This window comes from Sinohyriopsis cumingii, unplaced genomic scaffold, assembly GCF_028554795.1.
Source record: "Sinohyriopsis cumingii isolate HCF-2022 unplaced genomic scaffold, ASM2855479v2 utg001170l, whole genome shotgun sequence".
Taxonomy (NCBI): domain Eukaryota; kingdom Metazoa; phylum Mollusca; class Bivalvia; order Unionida; family Unionidae; genus Sinohyriopsis; species Sinohyriopsis cumingii.
The window spans coordinates 354,784-376,881 of NW_028315967.1; the positions used below are offsets into that span (position 1 = coordinate 354,784).

The following is a 22,098-nucleotide window of genomic DNA, read 5'->3' on the forward strand; positions in this document are numbered from 1 at the left end:
TCAAAATCCAACTTTTCAAGTACAGATATTGAACAGAATTAAGACAATTTCAGAAATTAATGTAAAGGGTGGAAATGGTTTCAAAATCCCAAACACCCCAGCATTTTATTAAATTTCTTTAAGTAAAACAATTCTAACAGGCTTTTTCATGTTATGTTTTTCAGATTACAAGGATACTGTTCATAAATTATTTGCTTACTCAAGTCACTAAGAGGTTTCAAACTTCTTAATTTTAAGAAGGTACCTGACCATCAGAGTTTTATAAGTTTTCCAAAGCAATGGTGTGTGCCTAGGTAAGCTAAAACACAACCAGTACCAATCAACCATGCAGCTGTTGCTAATACTCCAAATTGAATTTTTTTAAAAACCAATATCAGGTAATAGAAAGACCCCAACAAATAACATGTATAAACACAATATTGCATGCAATATTCTGACTGAAATATGATACACAATTTGAACATAAGCATACAATTAGCATAAAAATGTATTTGAAATTTACACTAGAACAAATAATGCTCTTCTTTTGGAAACGTTTTGTGCATGAAATATAATTAATGTTTCACTTTCAATACAGGCCAATTTTCCATGTTGATTTTTGGCTAGAGAAAATTAAAAAAATAATTCCCCACCCCCTGAATCTGTTCAGGACAATGACAATCTGCATTGCATGTACCACAAGCACAATGGCAAATCATTTATGTGATAAATTTTCAGTGATTTTCTGTGTAATCTTTCAAATTCTCTTGCAATGTAATAAGAAAGTAATCAAGTTTGATCTTGTTCTTAAGAAAATATGGTGAAAACCACGCCACGAATTTGGATTGGTCAAAAAAATTAATTTTATTGATGGGTCGGAACTATCCACTGCATCATATGAGTAACTGTATCCTAAATTTATACAAAGTAATAGTTACCATCTTGAGACAGATCACTCTCAGCATCAACCACACCTATTCCAACTGGAGCACTGAAAAATTTAGGTTTAAATACTGATTTCATTTAGTAACATAATTCCTACAACAAAGAATGATCGATACTTATGCAACAATGAACAGATCTGTGAGAATGGAAAATAAATTTGGCCTCCTGATGTTCAGAGTTAAAAAGATTTTTGTTGTTCCAGCTACTTTCTCATTAACAAATTTCTTAAATATGGAGATATCTTGTTGGATGCTGCTGCAAAACCAAGATGCCCAATTGGGTCAAACAACACTTACCTGGATTATGTAACCTAACAGTTGACCATTTCACTTTATCCCTAAGCAGACATTTGTGTTATTGTAAACTATCTCCAAAACTATGCTGATTTTGCCCAATTTACTATATCATATCTCCAAAACTGTCTATCATGCTGATTTTGCCCAATTTACTATATCATATCTCCAAAACTGTCTATCATGCTGATTTTACCCAATTTACTATATCATATCTCCAAAACTGTCCAACATGCTGATTTTACCCAATTTACTATATCATGATAAAAATTCATTCTAAAAATAAAGGAATAATTAACATGCAGTCTCTTGTCATAATCGAAGTCATCCATGACCTTTATGACACAAACCAAATAACCAAGTTTTATGCAAATTTGATGAGAAATATAGTTGCTTCCATAATGGTTACGAACTCACCAATCACATGCAAGATTATCTCATTAATATGCCTCAATCTTTTTCATTATTGACCCCTATATTCCAAGTCTGGTCAAAACTGGATCAGAGAAAAAGCACAAACTCAGATAATCAGATGCAAGACCACTTCATCAGCAGGCATGGATCTCATTAATTATCCAAATTGTCAAAGATCTTCCCATATATTAATATTCCCAGATCTTGTTCAATATTGAAACCATCCAAGATCTTGATAATGCAAGCCAACATTTCAAGTTTAATCAAATTTATCAGATATAGGGTAACGAGCTCAGCCAGATTAACCTATTATTATGTGTGCATCTCACACTCCAACTTGTTCCCAAAATTTTGGTGTTATATTGCATATCACACTCCAACTTGTCCCCCCCCCAAATTTTGGTGGTATGCGCACATAGTAAGCTATATATGATGGTCAGTATAACGGGTGGGGGAAGAACCCAGGAAAATCCTGTTGAGAATGACTGACCCACAGGAAGCTACTGGCAAGGTTTCTTACATACCCATGCTAGGTGAGCCCAAGACTAAATTAATACATGTGAATTTCGCTCAACACTGAATTCATCTGAGATGTTAACAATATAATCTTAGATACCAAGTGTGAGCAAAACTAGATCAGAAATATGGTCACCAAGGTGGTTACAAGGTCAGCCAATCAGATGCAAGATCATCTCAATAATTATACATGCATCTATCTCATCAAAGCCCATACTCCATATTGGATCAGAAATATTTACTTCTGAGTGGTAACAAGCAATTGACGACAGACGGATGAATTACTTCTGACACAAAGTGAGATGGATACCATAAGCCCGAATGGCCAGGTGAGCTAAAAATCATTGGGAACAAAACCGTTTTGTGTATTTATGGTGCTCCTGCCCAGAAAAAAACCCAACAAAAAATGTGGACTTGGCAGATTAATATGTCTCATTGCAAACTGTGCCAAGATAACCTGGTATTTATTATATCACAATAAAACAATTTGAAACACCCAACATAAAAATTATAATACTGCTGGTTCAATGATGCCTCATTCCCCATCGGAAAGGAATTTTTACACAAGTCTTTAAACTTTTAGGTGGCTGGACAAAATCAAATATATACTTACCCTCCACTGTCAGGTCCCTCCCCGTCAAGCATACGCAATCTTTTCTTCTCCTCTCTCTCTTTAAGAATAACCTGGCATGAAAATAATATAAAAAATTGTAATGTTCATGACTGAAGCTATGTTTTTAATGACATTTTATGTCTATAATGTTTATAATGCAATAACTTATAAATTGATCAAAAATTATATTTGAGATCCAATGTAATACCAAACCTATAAATAGTTTGAAGAAATAACCTCCCCACACCCATTACTAAACCAAGTAAGCCAAATTACAAGTTTGCTTTATTATTTACTTAACTCCTATGACTAAATCATTCTATAAAATGAGGGTCATAACTTCACACAAATAAAACATTCCAGTACTACAGATCATCTAGTGCCGACATATATCCCCCAGTGCCTGCCTAATATGTAAATACTCCAACTGAGAATATCTAATGGTCCACCATGCTCAATTTTTATACTAATCACACACCTTGCTTTCATGATAACTTGAAAAATATTGAATGCAGGTAATTTCGTTAATCAAAGGGCACTGCTATACAATTTTCCTATGAGAACCACACTCCACAAAAGAAAATGATTATGGATAGACAGACGGACAGACAGATGGAGACAGCAATAGCTATATTAATGTGTAATACATAAAGGAACAGAGAGATCAAAGAAAAAATAAAAAGCTTGTGTCATGTGTATCACCTAACCCAACAAAATATCTGCTAGAAGACCAAAACACAGGAACTTTGTATTATATCATAAAGTGATAAGCATCAAAATTTGCTCCAGACATGAAGAAAAAAAATGCTGGATGGACAATGAACAAATGGAAGCAAATGTTAAAAATACAGCAACTGAGAAACTGAATAGCAAATGGGACATATACATCACTGTTCTAATATGTGTACCAAATTTCATAGCTTAAAGATGCAGTTCTGTCCAGAAAACAAAAAAATCTAGGTAATGGATGATCATGTAAGTAAAATATATTAAGTCTGAACAGCAAAAGGCACAGAAAGTGAAGAATTGCGATTAGTACAAGAATAAACTCTACTCCAGTCCAATACCAAATTTCATAGATATATCTTCAACAGTTTTGGAGTTCTGCCCAGAAATGAAATGAAAGTGCGAGTGATAGGTGGATGGGTGCATACAAACTGACAAAAATGTTAACAAGAGGCCCAAGATGGACTGAGATCACTCACTGGCTGACATCTAACAGTTTAATGCAAGGGCAATAGTCTAAAAAATCTGGGTCAAAAGGATTCTTTCTGTGGAATTGTTTTCTAATTCTGTTGACTGAAAACAATTGTTACAAGGTTTTTCTTTTTTAATATCTTTAGTCGTATTTCAAAATACATCAACACCAGTTTTTTCCTCATTTCCTGAAAGACCTTTATACCGGGATGCTTTCTGTCAAATTTGGTTTAATTTTATTATGTGTTTTTTTTTTAAAGACAAAGTTGTTTCAAACTTTTCCCATCTTTAGCGATGGTAAGAACATTTGGTGACTGATATCATCTGTACTTATTTCTATGTCAAATAGAGTAGTACATTTTTTGAAATATTTTTAAGGGGATTTTGTTTTTTTCCCTCAATGGGGTCTTATGGGCAGTGCCCCTGTTCTGGGTGGGGGTCCAGGGACCCCCGGCCAAAAACGCATTTTACACTCATAAAAAACTGCTCCTGGTGCAACTTATGATGATAAAATAAACCAAAATAATCATTTGAAAAACTAATAAACTTTCTAAAAATGTTCAACTTTACTTCAATAATTTCACAATATTTATTGCTGGATCACTGCCATCTCACCTCTGTCTGCGAGGGTTCGAGTCCAAGGCTCGGCTAGCGTGGGTACGTGGGAAAGCCTGCCAGTAGCTTCTCGTGGGTCGGTGGTTCTTCCCTGGGTTTTCCAGGGTTCTTCCTCCACCAGTTATACTGGCCGCCATGTATAGCCTATCTTGTGCTGAAAAATGGCATTAAACCCAAGAAGAAGAACAACAACATTTATTGTCACATGAATTTGTTCCACAATACTATTGCTGCTGAAGTTATTTCATGTGCATGTCAGTGTTCACATCGTAATTAAGTCACAATAATTTGTCAATTTTTGCAGCAAATATATTATACTTCTCTCTTTTCATAACAAATTTGTAAAATAAACACCTAAGTACATCAACTACGTACTAAATAATCCCATACATTCTTTTGTCTTTTTTCTCCAATGGACACAACCTGTTGATATGCCAGTCGAGTTCTTTTTGTGGCTTTGGCAAATATTTCTTTTTGTCACCACTGACTTTTTTGGTTCAATGTGCAATCGTTTCTTTTCCTTCTCAATGAGAGCCTTTTTCCTTTCAAGCTGGTGTTTGTATTGGCAACATGCAGTGTGTATATTCTGACAGACGGCTACATGTTCCCTCATGCACGAAAACTTTCTTCTTATAGTAATTAATTACACTTTTTCAGATGCCTTCTGAGCTTCAATTTTTTCGTACGGAGCTTCTTTTGTAGGTGATGTTCCAAACTTTTCCAACTGTGATTACCATAATCTTTCTTGCAGAGGTCACAAAATGCCAGTCCTCTAGCGTTCAGTTTTCTTATAAACTGACCAACTAAATTTTTTATCAACTTTTCGCTCCAGCCATTCCCATTTTTTGTTTTTAAACCCTTGGGATACCATGTTTTGCAAGCATGCTTCTTCTTTCCATTGCCATCAGTTTCCATTACATGAAGAGTCACGGGATGAATTAGAACCTTTGACCAATCAGAATACTCTTTATGAGAGTCATGTGCTAACTAATACATGGAACAAATAATTTACAAGGGTTGTTGCAAAATGGGACCAGACAGACCGTTTTTTTAAAACTGGATTGGAGATGATAAAATTGACTATATCAAGAAAAATCTGATTCAAGTTAGGAGAAAAGCGGAATTCTGCTTTAAAATGGAGAAAAATCATGTCTGATTTATGGCAGGTATTCGGGCATATCCTGCGATAGAAAAGTTGCTGGCACTAAATGTGTCATGTGATAGCAGACACTCTGGCACAGATGGGTCTAAACTATTTGCAACTGGAGGGGTGTCAAGTTATACTATCAACTAAATGGTACTTACTTTCTTCAGAGGACTTGGTTTTTTAGGTTTGGGAATCTCCCTTTCCTTTCCTCTCTTCTGTACTGGAGCACTTGCATCCAAAATGTTGTGTGGTGAGAATTTATTGACCTGGAAAAGTATTCAAAGTTCACAAGCAATCAACTGTACCTGAATTTCAAATATCATATTAACAATACATAACAAAATGGCCATCAGCTAATAAAGGTTTGACAGACTTCTGATATCACACACATTTCGACCTATGCAAAGCATTTCTTGTACATGTAAAACATGTATTCATGATAAGTATCTTTTCTTCACATAGTGTTGGCATCAAAAATGTCATACTAACTAGTGTGAAATCATTGACCCACAAGGTGAACTAAAAGTAAAATAAGTGTTTTGTCAATTTAAACTCGGTAAATGCATTATATTACTCAAATCTGCAAGCTCCCTTTCTTTTACTTCAAGTGATAGTGCTGGAAACTGATATATTTGTATAAATTATCAAAGAATTTTTCATCTGAATAAAAGTCTGCAGGGCCAAGAATAAATTTCAACACAACCATATTCTAAAGGGATAATTTTCAACTACAAGAGTTATTACTTTGGGTACCCTGAAGATGATATATGATGTCTGATGAACAAACACAGGATGCAGGTTCCTGCTAATTTAGATTCAAAACCTATACGCACCTTCTCATCTTTCTTAAGAGCTTTTGGTTCTGTTTTAGGTTGAGGCTGATCTTTCTTCATCTGAAAATGTGAAAAAATAAGGTAATAAATTCTGCACAGTAAAGAAAACTTGAAGCACATAAATACCTGCTTTCATCAACCTGCCCAATATTAGCAACTGACCATAATTGGGGATATTTGTTTTTATCAACAATGTACTAGCATGCACTTAAGAATATCTAAGAGCTGAGATAATGATAGGTCTGAGAATGAGGACAATACTATACATTAAACAGGTTCCAAGGACTGAACATATATTGTATGATATTGACGATCATGTTTCTTTTCATAACATATATTGTATGATATTGACGATCATGTTTCTTTTCATAATAAAATACAAGTATCCCTCAAGAAACTGGTAATATGATTTTTAGCTTCTTTAACTCTTTTTTCATATTTATCTCTAAAGAGAAGTAATAAAAATCATTCTTACAACATTTTGAAAAGAAATATGTAAACAAATACACTTTAAATCATTTTCTATTGACAGCTGTCAAATTATATCAAGGATGGTAATTACTCTGAGGGTAATTATGTCCTCTGAGAATTAAAATTTGAATCATATCCCTTTACATAGTGAATTTTTAAATTATCTCTGATATTCCTGAGAAGCTCTAATGTACCTTGAGTCAGCATGCTCACAAGATATATGTGAGTTCAGTACAAATTTCTTTGTCCTAAACCTTTCACACTGAACATGATATCTGGTATGTTTAGTTAAATCTATCATTAATATTTGGTGGGGGGGGGGACCAAGCATTATTTAAGTTGCATTGTTCAGTGTATTCATCAGATGTGTCCACAATCTGGGTTTGATAAAAGTCAATTCATAATTGGTTGTTATCATGCTCACAAGCCAGAACAGCTGAAAACACATGTCTTGACTTTACAATAGATGTCCCAGTCGTGACCATCCACCTGTTCACTGGAAAGCAGCTAACTACAAAGTAGTCAAATTTCATTTGTATATTTGTAGATGTCTCTGTATTCACAAGCTCAATGAAGTACAAAAAATGCAGATATGCATGTCTTTAGAATCTGTACTATTTTAATTCAGAACCAATTAAACATTGCACAAAGTGTTTTAGTGAAAACCCCATGTCTATGCCATCATTCATGATTCAGAACCAATTAAATATTGCACAAAGTCTTTTAGTGAAAACCCCACGTCTACGCCAGCATTCATGATTCAGAACCAATTAAATATTGCACGAAGTGTTTTAGTGAAAACCCCATGTTTACGCCATCATAGACCAGAAAACCATAGACAGAGGAGCTTACGGGATAATTTTTCGTCTGTCAGTCATCTGTTGTCCATAATCCATCCATTTACACAAGTTTGTTATCACTATTCCTCCTACTCTACTTAGAAAACTGCAATGAAACTTTGTATACACATTCATCACTTGGTCTAGCTGGTCCTAAATGAAAATGGTGCTGCTCAAAGATCCAAGATAGCCCCAAAAGTGGCCCCTTAAAAATCTAAACTCAATTCCTCCTGAATGAAAGGTCATATCAACATCAGATTTTCACTAAATGACTTTTTATGATAAACAGTTAGTCTTCAAATGAAAATCACATGGACCTGATATCCAAGATGGCTGGCTACCCTGGCAGCCATCTTGAAAATGTTACTGCTACTATGTCTGAATGTATGGTCATATCAAGGTGGGTTTTCACCAAAAGACTTCTTACAATGTCTAGCTGGTCCTAAATAAAATAGTACAAATCTGATCTTGAAAACCTTGTTATTGCTACTCCTCTTACATGGATGGCCATATCAATTAACATATTAATCAATTAACATAGGATTTTCACTCACACAAAAAAAAACCTTATGATCTCAATCTGGTCCTAAATACAACTTGTCCTGACCTGGTCATCATGGTCACAATCTCGAAACTCATTTTCACAACTCCACCTAAACATAAAGTGGACTTCTCACCAAAAGACTTCATATGATGCTTCTTGTTTCAAGAAGGTCTTAAATGAAAATGGTTCTGACTTGACATCCAATATGACCAACACAGTGGCCATCTTGAAAATCATGTGTTTTCCAAGTTGGAGGAAGGAATGAGTTTTGATAAGGTGTAGTAATACTCTGAGGCCATCAAACTGAAATGTATTCATAAGCTATATTATTTTTTCTCTCCTCAAATTATAACAAAACACAAATGCAGTTTTGTATTAACAGATCTGTCATCCCTAACAAGACATCAGTAAGGCATTCAATCTTTCTACAAGTTACACGAGTTTGCAGTAAGGTGTAACAAAATATCATGTACTGATATTGTCCAGTTGGAAAACATGCATATAAAATATTCAGAGGTGTGATTCAAGACTGATGCAGTGACGGTAAACATTATGTTCAATTAAAAAGTATGTAAAGTACACTTAAACCTTAATTACCTCCAATTTAGATTCAGAAATTGCAGTTCCAAACCCAATAGAGCTCAATGGCTTCTGGATCTCTCAAAAGAATATAATCCTTTGATTTTTTTCAATTTCACTTGTCAACGGTAATCATCTCTCCTGCCATGAGACACTCAAATCAACACATGATGTCCAATAAACATAGTTACTGCTCTTCTGCCCAAGAATCTGAATATTCCTTTAAATTTTTCTGTACTGACTATTATACTTTCTAAGAGGCGTATTGTCCCTTTTGTCTGGCACATGTATAGCTTGTTGGATGCCATTTAAAAAAAATTCTACAAGCAAAAGCTTGATCATGCAAACGTTCTGCAGTAAAAAAAATATATATATGCAGTTTAAAGTATCTTATGTACTCCTGTAATGTTAGTCTGGTTCCCTGAATAACTCCACTGAATCTAATATGAAATCTGGATCCAAATCAAACACAGAAGCCAATATCCCCAAAAATCTGAGTAATTTTTGTGCTTTTTCTGTACGTTTGTATTTTATGGGTCATTTTCATAACATTTATGGTAAATTATTACAGTTGGCAGGACTGTATTTATTACATGCCCCCACTTTTATGCTTTGAAAATATATTTAGCTTTACGGCATGAACAGAATTCAAAACAAACTGATAGGCATACAAATTTGAGTCACTGCATCTAAAAATACCAATGTGCATATATCAAAGAAGACACCTAATTAAGTATTTGCAAGAACACAACTTATAGCATGTTTATCTGATCTAATTTGCTATAGCTTCATAAACAAAATGTTCAAAGATAAAGCTATAATTTACTGGCCTAGTTTCTTGCTCATAAATGAAACCACCTAAGATCATGATGATATAAACCTATTTATCGAGTTTTATCATATCTGCTGACCAGATAAAAGTGACTGGTCATATTACCTAAATAAATCCAGAGTTTATAATATACCTCCAATGCATCAATCATGGCCCCAATATCAAGGGCAATTGGCTGTTTTGACTTCTTGCCACTGCCACTGCCCTGTATATCTTTGGGATTTGCTTTCAAAATGCCTGGCTGATTAGTGATATCTTTCTTATTGCTGCCCTTCTTCTGGTCTTTTGCTAAGCCTGACTCCTGTACCACGGTGCCCTGGAGCTGCAAAAAAAATATTCTTGTAAATGAATAATACTTTGATATCCAAATTTAGCTACTACTCAATGTGACTCAGACACAAATGAAGCATATTGCTGCAATATTTACATCATTGTGACTTAAATGTAGCTGAGGAGTATTCAGATGCACTGTGTACATCATTGTGACTTAAATGTAGCTGAGGAGTATTCAGATGCACTGTGTACATCATTGTGACTTAAATGTAGCTGAGGTGTACATCATTGTGACTTAAATGTTGCTGAGATGTATTCAGATGTGCTGTGTACATCATTGTGACTTAACTATAGCTGAGGTGTATTCAGATGCACTGTGTACATCATTGTGACTTAACTATAGCTGAGGTGTATTCAGATGCAGTGTACATCATTGTGACTTAAATGTAGCTGAGGTGTATTCAGATGCACTGTGTACATCATTGTGACTTAAATGTAGCTGAGGTGTACATCATTGTGACTTAAATGTTGCTGAGATGTATTCAGATGCGCTGTGTACATCATTGTGACTTAAATGTAGCTGAGGAGTATTCAGATGCACTGTGTACATCATTGTGACTTAAATGTAGCTGAGGTGTACATCATTGTGACTTAAATGTTGCTGAGATGTATTCAGATGCACTGTGTACATCACTGTGACTTAAATGTAGATGAGATGTATTCAGATGCGCTGTGTACATCATTGTGACTTAACTATAGCTGAGGTGTATTCAGATGCAGTGTACATCATTGTGACTTAAATGTAGCTGAGGTGTATTCAGATGCACTGTGTACATCACTGTGACTTAAATGTAGATGAGATGTATTCAGATGCGCTGTGTACATCATTGTGACTTAACTATAGCTGAGGTGTATTCAGATGCACTGTGTACATCATTGTGACTTAAATGTAGCTGAGATGTATTCAGATGCGCTGTGTACATCATTGTGACTTATGTGCAGCTGAGGTGTATTCAGATGCACTGTGTACATCATTGTGACTTTTATGTAATTGAGGCATATGGATTCAATATTTACATCATTGTGACTTAAATATAGCTGTGGAATATTCATATGTTACATTTACATCATTGTGACTTAGATGTAACAGGCATATTGCTGTAATATTCAAGTCACTGTGACTGATGAAACTGAGGCACACTGCTGCAATATTTACATCACTGTGACTCAGATGTGACTGAGGCATATCACAGTGATATTTAAATCATTGTGACTTAGATGTAACTGAGGCACACTGCTGCAATATTTACATGTCAACGTACTTAGATTTTAAGTTAGTTATGTGATTGCATCACTGACGTTAAGTTTTCTTAAACATGAAGCAGAAAATACCGGACTGTTGCCAGGTGGTCCATAACACTGTCATCTTGTTCACAATATAAGGATTATTTTTTAAAATTCAACAAAGTACGAACCAATAAAAACCATGTGCAAACTGTATAATCTGTGAATTATAATTCGGTTCAGGCTTTGTTAAATTAAAAGAAATAAACAGTCAATCTTTATAAATTCAACAGCATAAATAGATAAATAAACTCATAGTTTAATAACATTCTTTTATTTAATCATATTGTGAATTTCATTTATAAGGCGCACTTCTACAGAACAGTATATATAACAGAATGTTATTAAACTATTAGTTTAAAAAGCGATGCATTTCTCTGGTTGGCTATATATATATAGCTGATGACAAGGCCACCACTTTAGTTAAAATATCAAAATCCATATCTGCACGATAGAAATCATCGTCCACAAAGACTGTTTTGTTGTTTTCAGGCAAAACACGATTTTGTTCTTCATTTTCATCAATGTTCAGGACTGTATACAAATCATGATGCAAAATGCCATATTGCGCTGTACCATCATCTCTTCACATCAAAATATGTAAGCAGACAATGTTTATTTATTCATTTAAAGTGTATCTCATTTGTAGCATTAGTAATTTCTCCTAATTCACTCCAGTGAATGATCACAATCATTTTACATGGAAAATCCATTGATTCACGGCCTAGCATAAAATAATTAGAAGATTTTTTTAACCTTTAGTAACTTTTTCACAAACAAAACCTTTTTTTAAGCATAATATAACATAATCATGCAAGGGAGACAAATGAAATTTAGTAGGTATGTTGCATGCATAATATAACATAATCATGTAAGGGAGACAAATGAAATTTAGTAGGTATGTTGCATGCATAATATAGCATAATCATGTAAGGCAGACAAATGAAATTTAGTAGGTTTGTTGCATGCATAATACAACATAATCATGCAAGGGAGACAAATGAAATTTAATAGGTATGTTGCATGCATAATATAACATAATCATGTAAGGGAGACAAACAAAATTTAGTAGGTATGTTGCATACATAATCAGATGACGTAATCAAGCCACAACAGCAATTTTCCCACTTTTTCTCTAGTTTTGAATATCTTTGGGCTGGACATAAAGTATCTGCATGTTTTACAGACACAATTCTAATTATTTCCTTCACAGCTAAAGTGAAACCATTGTCACAAACTCCTTTCAAATATATCATGTGAACTTTTTATGACTAAAAAAAAGCCCTGATTATATTTGTTCATGCAACTAATCTAAATTTGTTGGGATGGAAGTGGGTTTTTTTGTTGCTATTTTACAAAGCAGCAAAACAAGTAGGTCATTTAAACCCGAGGCAATTCGAGGGCATACCACAATAACTGACCTAGGCTGATCTTCCAGGAGGATATGAACCTACACCATTTCTGTCACAAGTCTGACAAAATGACCACTGAGCCACAAGTCTGCCAAAAAACCCACTCAGCCACAAGTCTGTCATAATAACCCCATAGCCACAAATCTGACAAAATGACCACTGAGCCACAAGTCTGCCAAAAAACCCACTGAGCCACAAGTCTGTCATAATAACCCCATAGCCACAAGTCTGACAAAATAACCACTGAGCCACAGTTGCTCCATGAGTTGTTTTTAATGAGATATGGCCCTCTTCTACAACAATGAACCTATGTGCAACTAATATAAACACCAAGCTATTCCTCATCAAAGCCATCTCATGCAAAAATACAAACTACTATGTGCATATTTTACATGATGCTGGAACCTGAACAATTGCTTTTAATAAATGAAAATAAAAAAGACTCACTTTCAGGGTGACCACTTGTGTTCTATGTGGAGAAGGAGATTTGGACTTTTTCTGAATGGAAGCATGCCCTACAGATATGGCTGTCTGTTTCTGCTGCTTGAGTTTTAGCTCCAACATCTGCTGTTCCAGATTTATTTCTGCCAACTCAGCATCAGCTGCCTTGCTTACAAGTTCACGTCTCTTTTGTCTTTTTCTTGAACTTCTGCCCTCTCTACTTGGTACTGGATAGAAAACAAGGAAACATGTATGTCATGTTTTAAAGGTATCTAGTAAATAGCGTGTTGCCATGGCAGCTCCTCCCTCATCTCTATCTTTCTAACCATCTGTATACAGGGACATACATTTGGTTCTTAATTAATGGAAATTGCACAAGGATAATGAACAACCAGGGATCAAAAGTCTCATTTTTATAAAGGTGTATGATAAATCTGACTTGAAAAGTTATGGCCCCTGCTGACTTTTCACAACACAACTTCTGTGTGTTGTGAACAGCAGTCAGAAGGGGCCATAATTTATCTGTTCGAACTGAAACTACGGAATGCTTGAAATTAAAACTATACAAGGTATCATCAACACAAAGCTGCATGACCAACTTGGTTTAAATCATCTATTCTTACTAAAATAAAGTCTGCTGAATCCAAAGTCTGATTGACATAAAATCTGTTGTTATAACTTTTCAATTTGATAACATGGAACACTTAAGAAGATGATTTTCAAGGCCACCATGGTGACCATATTGGAGATAAGATTGGCAACATTTTCATTTACGAGCAACTAGGTGTCATACGAAGTTTCCAGTGAAAGCCCCATATCAATATGATACCTTCAGTTCTGAAGGAGTATCGAAAACAAGAATTTCAAGATGGCTGCCACACTGGATGTCAGAACAGCACTATTTTCATTTATGACCAACTATGCATCTTTGAGTGAAAAGCCCATGTCAATATATCACAGAATAAGGCAAGAAATAGCATGGTTTCGCCTTAGAATGATTCAATCATTTTCGTTGTACATGTACAAAATGTTACCTAGGGTGGATAATTGTTTTTCTAGTTAAGTTACTGATCTAACATGCATCATGTCATAAATCACTTGCGGTAAGAGACACAAAAAGAATGATATGCATGGGTATTTTACCCATGCTAATACTCATTTTCCTGTAGAATTAAGGCAAGTTTCTGTTCTAATCAACACATTGGTCATTTGGGAACTTGTCAAGGAGTGTATGCTCTCCAGACCTGTCAACCCTGAGGAGTCCATCTCATTAAGTTAACTGATTTTTTTTCCTTAAGATTGACCAGTTTTCAGTAAGGTGTAACAAAATATCAATAACTGCTATGGTAAAGCTGGAAAACATAATTAAAAGTTTGATGCATTGACGATAGACATTATGTTTAACTGAAAAGTTTGTAAAGTACACGTAGACTTTATTTACCACTAGTACAGTTGCACAAACTATAGTTCAAACCATATGCAACTCAATGGCTTACTGACATGTATCTCAACTTGACAATTCTTGGAAATTCATTTTCATTTGACATGACAATGGCAATCATATCTCCCACCACTAGACATACTCAAATTGGCACGTGATGTTCAACAAATGTAATGGGAATCCTTTCCAGCTTTTATTCACAAAAATCTGAATACTTCTTTTTATTCTTCTGTGTTGATTATTAACACTTTTCTATCAGCTTATTTTCCCTTTCATCTTAAACATGCATCGCTTTCTGGATGCCATTTAAAAAAATTATATAATCAACAGTTTGATCATGCAGATGCTTCACATGAACAAATAGGTGCAGTTTAAGGCATCTGAGGTGCTGCTGTAAAGTTCGTCCGGTTCCCCGACTAATTTCACTAATTCTAAGATGATCCAAATAAAACACAGATGAACCAATTATCCAGATTTTTCAGCAATAATCTATTTTTCTGTACTTTTTGCTTGTATGCTGTAAGTTCATATTTAAGGGTAATTTTCATAAGATTTACAGCAAAATCATAAGAGTTGGCAGGTCTTTCTCAATTTCATTCTATAGCCAAAGGGGTAAGTGTTACATTTTATTTGCAAATATGTAAAGCATATTCAGTTTTACTGATGTAGCATGAAATGTTGCTTTTATCACTACTTGGATTTGAAACGTTATGAACTTTTGAACTGTTACAAATTGCTATTAAGAGTTTAATTTAGTAGCATGTGTTTACAGATCTAATTCCGCACCTGTTATTACGACCAGTTTGGTTTTATTTTAGCTGTGTGCGGGTGTATCAGGCTGTCAGTCTGGCTGTTTGTATGTCTGTCTGTATGGGGATGGAATCATGTGTGACCATCAAGGCCATACAAGGATGGAAGTGTTCATCTGTAAACTTGTGCGCATGGTGGATTCATGAAGGGGGTTGTATGGCCAATAGAAGTGCAGGCAAACCCAAGAATTCCGGAGAAGTGAGGTTTAACAATGGACAAGTGAAACAGGTCAAAATATCTCATTTACAAGGTTTACAAGTATTTAAATGAGTCATACTTAGTTTTGAATCGTACATGCTGTACAAACGACTATATGAGTCAGAATTGTTTGATACAATTGTTATGTTTATTACAATTGATCATGTTTGTTTCAATTGATTATGCTGTGTTTCAAGTGAGTACATGGAACATACCTTGTGTTTCAATTGAGTACATACAAGTACAATTGAGTTACACCTATTTGTATGAGATTATATGAATCTTACCTTTATTACATGAGATTATACGAATCACATCTTGGTTTTCATGTGTCTACAATTTTTTTGAATATATGAATCACATTTTTATTTATGAATTATTTTTGTATCTCATAAGGTTTCATAAAGTCACAAATTCATTCGCAAATAACAAATGTTTGTGTGAAGTAATCGAATGAGTCGTATGTTTAGAGCTCAAAAGAATCGCACTGTATATGTTGTAGAGAATATGCATATATTAATTCATTTCATAAACTTCCATCCTGCATTATATTGTGTTTGTGTTGTCATCTAATTCAGGCATCCATTCAGGTAAAATCCTGTTACACAATGAGTACCCATTCAAAAGGATTAACACAAAAAATATTTTCGAGATGATCATTTTGGTGTTCATATCTGAGCATCACCATTTTCCTTGGGAATCAACTAGACCTTACTATGAATAAGTGTGTAAAGTTTAAAATCCTCCATATAGTGTCTCATGCTGAAGCAAATTTAGAACATTTTGGCATTCAAGACTTTATCTTCCAATATGTGTGTGCTACTGTAATAAATGCAGCAGTATTTTTGCTGAAGGATTCACCTTCAATTTACATTTTCTGTCCATTCAATCACATGCTCTTAATCGATGCCAAAGCATATGCTTCTTTGGCAACTAATATGTCTAAATTCACCCAATTTTTTTCATTTCTGGGGTCTTTTTTAACAGGATGCCACAGAAGGAAATTTCTTGTGTTAAAATGAAAGCTAAAGGTCCACAGTGTAATGGCACATCCTAAAATGAACACTGACTAACAAAATACACCCAAATAATAATTTCTTAAGTGATCAGAACAGGAAACAAAGTGTGCAATATGTTTGTTTGCAGAAACAATCATTAAATATTCAACACATTAACTCAATACACAAATTTTTGTACTGATTACAACTTTTAGAGAGTTCCTAATCTTATGAAAGACTGCTATTTGTGATCAGATAGGGGTATAAAACCATTTATAATTGAGTGTAACCAGAGTTTTGGAAATGGTTACAACTCAGGTGCATAAGTCTCCAAACTTGAGCTAGATCAATAAGGACACATTCCATGCAGGTATCAACTGTCTGTATTAGTGTTATCTGAGCATTAATCAACACCTAAACTCTAATGTTTGACTTTACTCAGAGAGGATCAAATCAGAGCAGATTTATCAATAACTAATCTGCAACATATTATTTCAAGTCAATTAATACAGCTATCAAACTCTGAAATATTTGTCATTCATATCGAAAACTGGTATTTTGATGTCACTCATTTAAGAAACAAGAGTCCCTTGAATGAACTGATGCTCTACTGAGTGAATATAAATACCAGGAATTCAAGACAATACCATTTCTTCCTTTAAACTGCTGAGTGTTGAATGATCTCTGATATTCTTCAGTGTTAACAAGATATTACCTTCTGTGGTGTACATGCTGGATGTCAAAATGGCACCATTTTGTTATGGACAAAGCAGATATCATTAGAAGTTTCTGGTTGAAAACCCAATGACATAATGGTCATGCATTCAACCAATGAAATTGACTGTCTTATGTTTTTTTGGTGCACACTATGCCAGATTGGGGTGTGCTTGATTCAGCAAGTCACACAATCAGCTTTGATGATCTTTTAATGTTTGGGTGGGTTCTTTATTACACGATGCCAATGAAGGAATATTCTTTTGTCCAAAAATAATAAATAAGGGTCAGCCATACAATAACATAACGCAGCCTGAAATGGACACAGCCTCACAAAATATACCCAAATACAAATTCAATGCACTGAGTGGATATTATGCTGACGTTGACAGAACACGAACATTTAACTCTGAAAAGTCAAAAGGAAGTTATTACCTAAATAGGTGATGTAAAGTTCATTCAGTGCACAGAGGGAACATTTAAAGCATTTAACCCTGAAAAGTCAAAAGGAAGTTATTACCTAAATAGGTGATGTAAAGTTTGTTCAGTGCACAGAGGGAATGTTATGTTAAATATAGCATTTATTCTTTATACAAGTAAACACTGACATTGAAAGATATGTTCACGTACATGTATCTGGCAGAGAAAGCCGATAAGAAATTAAAATATAAATGAGTGATATTCAATTTTAGCGGCATAAGCAGCATTTTACAAAGAACCAAAACTATTCTTTCATCGAATTTACTGTGTCAAGAAGTAGGGAGGAACTGGCTAGTAATACATCACCAATCCCCCAAATTATTAATAGAATGTCCTTTTTGCATACCTGCACATACTGTACCATGTTTCATTTTTGGGATTAGCACTATTTTATTTAAGTATACTTCTAGGTTTGGTGCTAGGAATTGCTGAAGGTTTTGCGCATTAGATTTGATTATTTGTCAGTGTACTGTTGCTTCATCAATTTTCTTGTGATCCCCATTTTCACTGATTTTGTGATTACCAAAAACAACAAAAAATTTAAACCCCAACAATGATCTTTGTGCAGAGAGTATTTCATTCCCAAAGTCACAATTTAAATACCCATCAAAATGCCCTCTCTATAAAAAAAAATGGCAAACTTTGATGTGAAACAAAATAAATGAATTCACAGTATAATGTGGCATAACATCAGAAATACAATTTATTTATTTATTTATTCTTATGATAGACTGCAAAAGATTTGTGATCAGAATAGGGTATACATCTTTTTATAATTCAGTGTAACCAGTGTTTTGGAAATGGTTACAACTGAGTGCATAACTCTCCAAACTTCTTTGACTAAGATAACAGATCAATAATGACACATTCCAACTGTCTGGACTAGTTTTATCTGAGCATTAAGGTACACCTAAATTTTTAATGTTGGACTTAACTCGGAGAGGGTCAAATAAGGGCAAGTTGATCAATAACTAATCTGCAACATATTATTTCAAGTCAACTGCTTCAGGGCACATAGCTATCAAACTCTGAAAAGTATCTGTCATTCATATTTAAACTGGTATTTTAATGTTGCCCCTTTTATGAAACAAGAGTCCCTTGAAAGAACTGACACTCTAATGAGCAAAAAGAAAATTCAAGGTAAGACCATTTCTTCTTTAAAATGATGAGTGTTGAAACATCTCTGATATTCTTCAGTGTCAACAAGATTTTAAAAAATAAGTGGCTGTGGTGTTAATATTGGCTGTTAGAGTGTACCATTTTGATTACAGACAAAGCAGACATCGTTAGAAGTTTTTTGGGTGAAAAACCCATTTCATGATCACCCAATCATGGGAAGTAGGACAGCATGATTTTCATGACAGCCTTCATTGCAGCAAAACCAGATGTATATTATCACCATCATCATTTAGGGCCAACAAGTTATCAACTTATCATCAGCAGTCTATTCAGAAGATAATATTTTCAAGATCGCCACCAGGGTGGCCATATTGAGGACTTAGTTATCTTCTTTTGAACCAAATAGACAACATAATAACTCTTCTGATGAAAACCCTACACCAAAATGACTTTCTATTTAAGATAAGCAAAAACAAGATTTACAAGATGGCCAAACACTGGACATCGGACCAGCACAATTTTCATTTAGTACCATCTAAACATCAGTCTTTGGGTCAAAACATCAAGGCAACATGACTTTCCATTCAGGAGGAGTAAATATACATACTTTTTACAGCAGCCATATTGGCTGTCAAATCAGCAGTATTTTTTTGGACCAACTATGCATCTTTTGGTGATAGCCCTTGCCTTTAGGACCCTTCATTCAGGTGAAATACCAAAAGCAAGATTTTCAAGATAGCCACTTGGGTAGCTATACTGGATGTCCAAGTGGCACCATTTCCATTTAGGAACAATGAGACCTTGGAATGAATGTGTGTGTAAAGATTCATGGCAATTCTCCAATTAGTTTAGCAGAAGAACCGATATTAATATTGTGCCAAAAACATGAATCGATGATGGACAACAGGCCATCCTAAAGGCTTTATGGTCCATGACCAGTGGTGCTAAAAACAAGGATTTTAATTCTTCATGCTTGAACATTCATTTCCTTCTAGAATATATGTTGGACATTTTTTTCCTTCTGATACATGCTAACTGAAATAAATGCAGAAGCATTTACTGAAGATTTCCTCTTCTCTTTACATTTTCTATTAATTATCATTAATCAGATAGTCCTGACTGGTGCCCAAGCTAAGAAGAATCAGTGAGACATTTCTATCAGCCAATGAAATTCATTGTCTTATTAACCTGCTTTTTTAGCAATCAGCACACTTGACCACAGGTCTCGCTGGGATTTTAAAACAAGAGTCCAGGACTCCTATTTTCGTAAAAATATGAGTCCCACGAGCAAAATTTGCTGTACTTCCCTGAAGCATGTTGGGCATACCTGAGGTGGCTACAAAGCAAGATAAAACTTCGTCAGTTTTATTGATTTGTAATTATTTGTAATTCTTTAAATATTTTATGTATTAAAATTGATATCTTGTATGAATATCATATTATTTAATTATATGTACAAGTAAAGGTTTTATTCCAAATACTAAGCCAGGCATAACATGCTTTCTTGAACTTGGCCACTGTCACAACTATCAGTTCTAGCAACTTTAACACTCTTCTGAAGCTCCTTGTGGATCAGTGGTTCTTTCCGGGGTTTTTACCATTAATACTGGCCACCATGTATAGCCAGCCTATTGTGTGCTGAAATATGGTCTTTACTACTGGATGTCACTGAGCAAACATTCTCACTGCTACAATGACTTACCCATAAATGAACACTTTCTCTCAAAATATAACCAAATAAAAATTTAACTGCACCAAGTGGATATTACAGTAAATGCTGTTTTTATTATTTACACAAGTAGACGTTTGAACTCAAAGTTCATGGTCATTTAAAGTACTTGACTTAGAAAAGTCAAAAGGAAGTCATTACATAAATAAGTAATGTACAATTCATTCGGTGCACACAGATGGAATGTTATGCTAACTACTGTATTTATTCTTTATACATTTAAACACTGCCATGGAAATATGTTCATTTCATATACATGTTTGGCAGAGAAAGCCGACAGGAAGTTAAAATATAAATGAGTGATATTCAGTAGTATAGCAAAAAATATAAAAAAGTTTTCCTTCTTAATGAGCTAACGGAATGTCCCTATTCTACATCTCCACATACTGTATAATGTTTCATTTATCTAATGATGATAATGTGTTTCATTTTTGGGATTTTCATTGTACTCAAATAAACTCCCAGGCTTTGTATTAGGAACTCTTTAAATGATTTGGGCAATAAGATTTCATAATTTGTTACCTTACTGTTACTTCACCAATTTTCTTGGGGTCCCTGTTTTCTATGATTTTGTTGTTGCCAATTAATTAATACAGACCTGTTGGTGATTTGAGCTTTTAGGATATATATATATATATATATATATATATATATATATATATATATATATATATATATATATATACACCTCTCCTCTGATAACTTGCACACAACTGGGTCCACAAACATAGATCGCACTTCAAGCGAGGGCGCGAGTTATTGAGGGTCCTCCAAAAATTGAAAAAGTCTGCTTATACATAGAGATAACCAGGGTGGGTGGGTAGGAAATGACCGAATCTTTTTTTACAATCACACCAATAATAATTGTTAATAATGCGCTTTTTCTAATGAAGTTGTTCATTATTCTGGATAAGTAACATTATTTTCAAAATGTCCCATATGTGAAAGATCATTCCGACTGGTTTCAACAACCATCACGTGTAAGCAAAAACATGTCTATTACGTCACTGCTTTTTGTTTTGTTGATTAGTCTGGTTCCCAGGGTGGTATTAAATAGTGTACTAGCAAGTTGGAAGTCAAAGTAGCCAGAAACTAGACAATCAATTGATATTCCACCAAACAAGATTCCTTTTTTCTCAAAAACTACTGACATTCATTTCAACTGACAATAGCCTATGTCGAAACTCAATTTTTGTATTATTCAATTAGTATAATATTGATGTCGTGATTTCATTGAAAGTAATAGTGAAACTTCTTCTCATCCTTGAGGATATCTCTAAGTGCCAGTTCAGAAATTCTCTGAAAATGGCTTGCCCACAATG

The 22,098-nt window shown here is 34.5% G+C and overlaps 1 protein-coding gene across 1 annotated transcript in view; it reads right to left on the minus strand.

The window, feature by feature from the left end:
- The window catches only part of LOC149772808 (uncharacterized), an 85,584-nt gene that overhangs the window by 22,249 nt on the left and 41,237 nt on the right, over positions 1 to 22,098 (minus strand). Inside the window, exons 8-13 of the mRNA XM_089947259.1 lie at positions 13,294 to 13,514; positions 9,951 to 10,139; positions 6,553 to 6,612; positions 5,878 to 5,985; positions 2,761 to 2,831; positions 918 to 970 (exon numbers count right to left, since the gene is read on the minus strand). Coding sequence (XP_089803385.1) covers positions 918 to 970; positions 2,761 to 2,831; positions 5,878 to 5,985; positions 6,553 to 6,612; positions 9,951 to 10,139; positions 13,294 to 13,514 — 702 coding nt within the window. The remainder of the gene's footprint in view (positions 1 to 917; positions 971 to 2,760; positions 2,832 to 5,877; positions 5,986 to 6,552; positions 6,613 to 9,950; positions 10,140 to 13,293; positions 13,515 to 22,098) is intronic.